This window comes from Pelodiscus sinensis, chromosome 24 (genome assembly GCF_052426305.1).
Source record: "Pelodiscus sinensis isolate ZL-2025 chromosome 24, ASM5242630v1, whole genome shotgun sequence".
Classification (NCBI taxonomy): Eukaryota; Metazoa; Chordata; order Testudines; family Trionychidae; genus Pelodiscus; species Pelodiscus sinensis.
This window is the reverse complement of record NC_143075.1, coordinates 9,230,465-9,238,291: the sequence shown is the minus strand read 5'-3', so window position 1 is coordinate 9,238,291 and position 7,827 is coordinate 9,230,465. Positions and strand designations below refer to the sequence as shown.

Sequence of the window (7,827 nt, the reverse complement as noted above, 5' to 3'; positions counted from 1 at the left end):
GTCATTTAATTCAGAACCTTACTTGCTCTATTCCTATCTCTTCTCCATGAAGCAACATGGAGGGGCAGGCACTAGGAGACAGAGGCCTGACTTGAGCTAATGAACCCACTAATGCAGGGAGTCTCAAACTTTGTGATACGGCGCCCCCCCCCCCTTTCTAAGTTGCCCATGACCCCCCCGGGGGGTCAGGACCCACAGTTTGAGAAACGCAGCACTAATGGATTTAACTTGGGTCATTTTTAGTTACTATGCCCATGTGCTTTTTTCTGCAAATGGCCCTCTTTTTCAATAGCCAATACTGCTCTGGGCCTGTTCCACTGGGCTTGGAAAGATCTCCTCAGCCAGCTTTTAAATATCTACACACCCCTGGTCCTATAATTCAGAACAAAGTTAAAAGAACTTGGATTTATTTTAAATATCCTTTAATTACAATTCAAAGCCAAAACACAATCAACGTGTTCCAGTCACTTAGTTCTCACAAAGATCTTGGGCAGCTGCCATCCCTCAGAAGGCTTTTTCAACCCAGCTTTCCTCCAGATGCGCTTCAGATCTTTTTCAAACTTTGCCTGGAAAGAAAAAGGGACAACTGTGAGATCTCTTGGAAGTGACACATTCTAATCAAAATACCTCACTGCATACGTATCCTAAAGAGAAGCTGGGTGTTATCTGCGTGAAGGAAGCGGTACATTTGATGTAGATATTGGGATAGAGAGTACGCTTATTAAGTTTGCAGATGATACCAAACTGGGTGGGGTTGCAACTTCTTTGGAGGATAGGGACATAATTCAAAATGACCTTAGCAAGTTAGAGAAATGGTCAGAGGTAAACAGGATGAGGTTTAATAAAGAGAAATGCAAAGTGCTCCACTTAGGAAGGAACAATCAGTTCCATACATACAAGATGGGAAGCGACTGTCTAGGAAGGAGCATGGCGGAAAGGGATCTAGGGGTCATAGTGGACCACAAGTTGAACATGAGTCAACAGTGTGATGCTGTTGCAAAAAAAGCAAATATGATTTTAGGTTGTATCAACAGGTGTGTTGTAAGCAAAACTCGTGAAGTCATTCTGCCGCTCTACTCTGCACTAGTTAGGCCTCAGCTGGAGTACTGTGTCCAGTTCTGGGCGCCACATTTCAAGAAAGATGTGGAGAAATTGGAAAGGGTACAGAGAAGAGCGACAAGAATGATTAAAGGTTTAGAGAACATGACCTATGAAGCCAGGCTTCATGAACTGGGCTTGTTTAGTTTGGAAAAAAGAAGATTAAGGGGGGACATGATAGCGGTTTTCAAATATCTAAAAGGGTGTCACAAGGAGGAAGGAGAAAATTTGTTCCTCTTGGTTTCTGAGGACAGGACAAGGAGTAATGGGCTTAAAGTGCAGCAGGGGAGGTTTAGATTGGACATTAGGAAAAAATTCCTAACTGTCAGGGTGGTCAAATATTGGAATAAATTGCCAAGGGAGGTGGTGGAATCTCCCTCTCTGGAGATATTTAAGAACAGGTTAGATAGACATCTGTCAGGGATGGTGTAGGTGGAGCGTGGTCCTGCCTTGAGAGCGGGGGGCTGGACTCGATGACCTCTTGAGGTCCCTTCCAGTCCTATTATTCTATGATTACCTGTCCTGATTCTCATAATATAATGTAGTTCTTATTAAGGATGTTAAAATTCGATTATCTGTCTAATTGTATAGTCCGAACAATTTGTATCGACTATATGATTAGTCGATAAGCACTGCTGTGCAGAGCCACAGCAGAGGTAGCTCTAGGAGCCGGCTCGGGAGCCACCTGCGCTGCTGCTCTGCATTTTAAATGTAGTAAGAGTCACTGGGCTCTTACTACATTAAAAATGCAGAGGTGCAGCGATCAGCCCAAGTCAGGACGGCTTGGTCCCAGCTCACGTGGAGTCCAGCAGCCCCTTTCCACCTCAAACAGGGGCTGTTGGACTCAGCACGATTCTGAAAATAGACATATTTAAGAAATTAAAATGTTCAGAAAACTAGCATTCAGTAGGGATCAAGAAAGGAAATGGATCCTTTAACGCTGCCTCTTTGAACTTGAAGGGATTAACTGGGACTAACAAGACACAAACACCTGCTAAGGATGCGTGTGGTGAGAGAGTCTAGAACAAGGAAGAAACAACATGAAACACAGAAGACCTGTGGGCTACGGAAAGGCAGAGCTAAGTAGCCACACAACTAATGGAGTTGCATCTGTCTCCAGAAGTCTGAATGGACCCATGTCTCTCCTCACCCCTCCCTGCCATTCTAAAAAGTAAAGTGCTTCTAGGCAGGAGCACAGTGCCGTGTTTTTCTTCTTGCAGCTGCTGACAATGGCTGCTCAGTGCACATCAGCTGAAGGTGCTGGCAAGACAGGGAGTAAATGGTTTTTACACCAACTATCCAAACACATTCTGAGCATGTGTACTAAGTACTCATTGGTACATATGTCAAGAGTCTATTTTTATCCACTGCAAGTGTCTCAACCATCTATCTTTTCAAATTACAGTAAACTTCTGATAGTAAACTTTAGGACCTAGGGTGTGCTGGATTATCAAATATTCCAGACTATCGGAAGGGGGGGGCGCTATGAGGGGTCTGGGGTGGGGTGCAGGGGATGCCACCCCAGACCCCTCATAGCCCCCCCTTCCGATAGTCCGGCTCTGCCCCAGGCATCCCTGATTCAGCCGCTGCTGGTCAGTTTCAGCAGCAGCTGAATTGGGGACACCTGGGGCAGAGCTGGGTTGCTGTCAGGTTGGTCCAGTAGCGCTGCCCTTCGGCGCTGCGAGACCAACCCGGCAGCACCCCAGCTGCTCTTGGGGACGCCTGGGACAGAGCAACTGGGGTGCTGCTGGGTTGGTCCCGCAGCGCCGACGGGCGGGCACTAAGGGACCAACCCTGCAGCACCCCAGCTGCTCTGCCCCAGGTGTTCCCTAGTCAGCCGCTGCTAAAACTGATCAGCGGCTGACTCCAAGAAGCCCGGGGCAGAGCTGCTCTGCCCCGGGCTTCCTGGAATCAGCCGCTGGTCAGTTTCAGCAGCAGCTGATTCGGGGACGCCTGGGACAGAGCAACTGGGGTGCTGCAGGGTTGGTCCCGTAGCACCGCTCCTCGGCGCTGCAGGACCAACCTGGCAGCACTCCAGCTGCTCTTCCCCAGGCGTCCCCAAGAGCAGCTGGGGTGCTATTGGGTTGGTCTCACAGCCCCAAGGGGCAGCACTAGGGGACCAACCCAGCAGCACCCCAGCTGCTCTGCCCCCTGCTTCCCCAATTCAGCTGCTGGTCAGTTTCAGCAGTGGCTGAATCGGGGAAGCCGGGCGCAGAGCAGCTCCAATTGTCCGGCAGCCGGAGCACTTCCGAGTTCCTGATGGTGCCGGACCATCAGGAGTGCCGGAGCATTGGATGCCGGACCAGTGGAGTTTTACTGTATTTGAATGTCAAGATACATCACTGTGCATGTTGATCTACCACACCATCATTTAAAGTTTAAAACATCTCTTTACAGCTACAAAAATATTAAAAAATTGGCCAAGGATATGCAGATCAAAAGAGCCAAAAAGTTCAGAAGGTTCTGAAACTTGCATGATATGCAAACCCATCTGTTTAATACATTGAAATTGTGCCAGTCACCTTAATGAGAGTGCAACTGTTTTACACAAGTCAATTCTAGATGAAAAGCACCACACAAACAGCTAGGTACAGTTAAATAGGGATGTGTTTATATGAGCCTAGGTTCATCAATTAACCTTCACAGTTACATGCAAGTCCTGTTCCCCCACCCAGCGTGGGCGGGGGAGGGGAGTTGCCCCCTGTGCTGTTGCCTCTCATACAGAGAGAGCATCGGGACTGGGAGTAACACTTTTCAACATCTCTAAAGAAAGTGCCAGCCACTTTTTGAAAATGTACCCGTTGGTTTACTGAACTGCTTAACCCAACCTTACCTGACGTCTCTTCCTGCGACCGTCCATTATCTTTCTCCTCAAAAACCGTGTTCGTTTTAACAGCTTTTTATATTTATGCCGATTCATTTTCCTCCTGCGGATCTCCAGCACATTCTTACACTCAGCCTTGTTAGTGCCGACTTTTCCTTCCTCTTCCCTCATATCGGCTCCCTCCTCACGTGGGGGACAGTCATACTGTTGGGCAGGTTCATAACCCAATTTTTCATGAACATTGATGATTTCCACTTTAGGGAGGGAGTACCTAACAGTCAGCCAGCTTTCTAAAGGGCTGATGGACATTTTTCTTGGGACCAAAATTTCTTCCAGTTCAGGGTCCAGTGCATACCAGCGCTGAGGCTGGGCTCCATTGTTATTAGAAGGTTGTGTGCTGTAATTTGCAGATGTAGGACCAGAGCACAGAACAGAAGACACTGATCTTGTCAAAAAATGTCCTCAAAGAAACAAAGAGTTTTGTTCAAGTGTTAAATTTCTTGAACATATTACATGAATGTCTAGCTTTAAAATAGCTAAGCATTAAAATTACGCCTAAAAAAATTAGTTTAAAAGTTATTTAGGTTGCAAACTCAAGCACTGGGAAATTAAGAAATACCAAATTTACTATTGCCTGTGCAACCATAATTCCATCCCTTGTGCAGTTGTTCACTAAATGATATAGGGTTTACGTGGAGAAAAAAAAAAGTGTGCACTCATGTAATTAAGACTATATGGATGCATACACACAAGTGGGAGTATGTCAAATTAAAGGTACATTGGGAGCTTAAATCTGGCATTTCTTAACTTCTGAGAGGGTGAGTTTGCAAGAGAAAGTAATTTAGGTTAACAGTTTTTTGTACACAATTTTCTAAATGTATTTATTCAAAAAAGAAAAGAAAAATTATATTTTGTGAAACTGTAACAACCCAAAAATTGTGCACTACCGGATGGATTTAAACCCTGAACCTTGAAGTCAGGACTGCGGTACAGACTTCTACCACAGTAGCCTGCAGCAGCAGCTGGTTATCATCTCAGGAAATACACAGGCATATGGGTCTGGTTGAGAGAAGCCCAGTCCAGCTCTTTTCCTCCCCCTTTCCCAAGAGATGGAAAACTCTTGTATTTCATGACTTCCCCAGAGAGAAAGAATGGAATGCTGTAGCCAAGTTCATCAACAGTAGATCATGGGAAGATCTCAGCCTAGTTTTGTCTCCTTCACTCAGGAGTAGGAGACATGCCTAATGGTGCACCTGAGAGAGGAGATGAGACGCAGATGACAAGTCAGGTCCATGACATGCCTTTGGGTAAGAAAGGGCAGGATGGAAAAAAAAAGTAACTGGCTTAAAAGCATCATAGTGGGATAACTACAGTATATATAGTGACTGATGCTACTTTTGTGGGCCCATAATTAAAATAGAGAGAGAAAATTTCAAGTAATGATTTGGACTATTATGTTCAAAAACAGTTTAACACTAAAGAATTCAGAAAGTAAACTGTAGTTTACCCATGAGTTGAACTAAGGCAAAACATGCACTTTACTTTAAGGAAAATGGTTGAAGTCAACCAGTGAAAACTAAATAGGTTACCCCCACAGCTAAAGCAGAAAAAAAAAAGTCAGATCTAGAAAGACACTAACAACATGAAAACTTCTCATCACTCAACTCTCCTGCTCTCAAATACATTTGTTCCACCTTAAGATCATATATAAAGTTAAAGTAAAACTTCACAATAGTATCACTATATGCCAGACAACAGGACCTACAAAAGGTTCATTCTTTTAACTTGTAGTGCTTTCTGGCAAAGGAAACTCTGGAAGTCTAACTATCCGTGGAAATGCTGAAAATTAGATTTTTTTTTACTATGTGTTCTAACAAAGACACATTCAGGGTTGGCTGGTGTGTTTATTTTTTAGTTGCACAATCCAGTTTACCTGCAAATCGTGAGGATTTCACTAATTGAGAAGTTAGCCGAGGTATCAACATATTTGTTGTAGATTTCTTCTCTCTGTCAGAACCAGTAACGACTGCCAACATAAGAGCGTTCGTTGGATGAACTATACAGAACTGGAAGGAACTCACCCACTCATCAACCCCCATGGCTCCCCGGCTACGGGCCCCCCAGCGGCCCCCATGGCTCCCCGGCTACGGGTCCCCCAGCGGCCCCCATGGCTCCCCGGCTACGGGCCCCCCAGCGCCCCCCATGGCTCCCCGGCTACGGGGCCCCCAGCGGCCCCCATGGCTCCCCGGCTACGGGGCCCCCAGCGACCCCCATGGCTCCCCGGCTACGGGCCCCCCAGCGACCCCCATGGCTCCCCGGCTACGGGCCCCCCCAGCGGCCCCCATGGCTCCCCGGCTACGGGCCCCCCAGCGACCCCCATGGCTCCCCGGCTACGGGCCCCCCCAGCGGCCCCCATGGCTCCCCGGCTACGGGCCCCCCCAGCGGCCCCCATGGCTCCCCGGCTACGGGCCCCCCAGCGGCCCCCATGGCTCCCCGGCTACGGGCCCCCCAGCGGCCCCCATGGCTCCCCGGCTACGGGCCCCCCAGCGGCCCCCATGGCTCCCCGGCTACGGGCCCCCCAGCGGCCCCCATGGCTCCCCGGCTACGGGCCCCCAGCGGCCCCCATGGCTCCCCGGCTACGGGCCCCCAGCGGCCCCCATGGCTCCCCGGCTACGGGCCCCCCAGCGGCCCCCATGGCTCCCCGGCTACGGGCCCCCCAGCGACCCCCATGGCTCCCCGGCTACGGGCCCCCCAGCGGCCCCCATGGCTCCCCGGCTACGGGCCCCCCTAGCTCCATCCCTGCAGGGCCTCAGAGCCGAGCCCCAGGCCCGCACTCACCATCCCGGCCTCACCGCCCGCCCCGCTGTTCCCGGAAGTTCTGGCCCCGGTGCTTCCGGTGCAACAGCATCAGCTGCTCCCGCACCATCTGGCTCCCTACGTTGGACTGAGCATGCGCGGCACGGCGGGGGGTGGAGGCTTGCCCTGGAGACGGCGCGAGGCAGAGCCCGGCGGACAGAGAGGAGCAGCAGAGCCCAGGCCCCGCCCCGCGCACGCGCACGCGAGCCCACAACACATGCGTGCGCACACACACAGAGGTGAGCCCTCCCCCCCATTGGGGTGAGGTCTAGACACGTGGGTGGGCCACATTCACGCACAGGTTATCCCCAGGCTGATTGGGCCTACCTTGGGCAGCCGCTGGACCTGATGCCCCCTGAGGTCTCTTCCAACTCTATGATTCCACACACACACACACACACACTCTCTCTGAAACAAAATACACACACACACACTCTCTCTCTCTCTCTCTCTCTCTCTCTCTCTCTCTCTCTCTCTCTCAAACAAAATACAGGACTATGTAGCACTTTAAAGACTAACAAGATGGTTTATTAGGTGATGAGCTTTCGTGGGCCAGACCCACTTCCTCAGATCAAATAGTGGAAGAAAATAGTCACAGCCATATATACCAAAGGATACAATTAAAAAAAAGTGAACACATATGAAAAGGACAAATCTCATTTCAGAACAGAAGGGGAATGTGGGGAGGGGGAGGGAGGAAGGTAAATGTCTGTGAGCTAATGGTATTACACACAAGGGTGAGCCCCAGACAGAAACACACACACACAGGAGTGAGCCACATTCACACACACACACACACACACACGTACGTCAGCCGCAGACACACACACACACACACACACATGCACAGAGAGAGGCAGGGAAGAGCTTTGCACACACAGTGAATCCCAGAAATATGATCATATGTGAATTCACACAGGCTGGGGTGAGCAATACATTAGTACATGCATATGTGCACAGATACAGGTGAGCCCCCAACAAAGAAGGGTGAGCCCCCAACAAACACATGAACACACAGAGGTGTGCCTCAGACACAAGAACACATGCAT

General features: G+C 49.5%; 1 protein-coding gene across 1 annotated transcript; it reads right to left on the bottom strand.

Annotated features, from left to right (window-relative positions):
- Positions 1–405: 405 nt before the first annotated feature.
- On the bottom strand, positions 406–6,900 carry AURKAIP1 (aurora kinase A interacting protein 1). Its single transcript, XM_075906214.2, has 4 exons — positions 6,761–6,900; positions 5,856–5,948; positions 3,932–4,383; positions 406–566 (listed from the first exon to the last, which is right to left on the bottom strand). The coding sequence occupies exons 2-4, from the start codon at positions 5,905–5,907 to the stop codon at positions 465–467; spliced, it is 606 nt and encodes a 201-aa protein (XP_075762329.1). The 5' UTR covers positions 5,908–5,948; positions 6,761–6,900; the 3' UTR covers positions 406–464.
- Between the last annotated feature and the right edge of the window lie 927 nt (positions 6,901–7,827).

Bases quoted from the DNA above. Each gene is read 5' to 3' on its own strand.
- AURKAIP1 (XM_075906214.2), bottom strand. From the start codon at position 5,907: ATGTTGATACCTCGGCTAACTTCTCAATTAGTGAAATCCTCACGATTT. The intron at 4,384-5,855 runs GTAAACTGGATT...TGTTTCTTTGAG, and splicing joins GAAATCCTCACGATTTGCAG to GACATTTTTTGACAAGATCA. The intron at 567-3,931 runs GTAAGGTTGGGT...TTTTCTTTCCAG, and splicing joins GTCGCAGGAAGAGACGTCAG to GCAAAGTTTGAAAAAGATCT.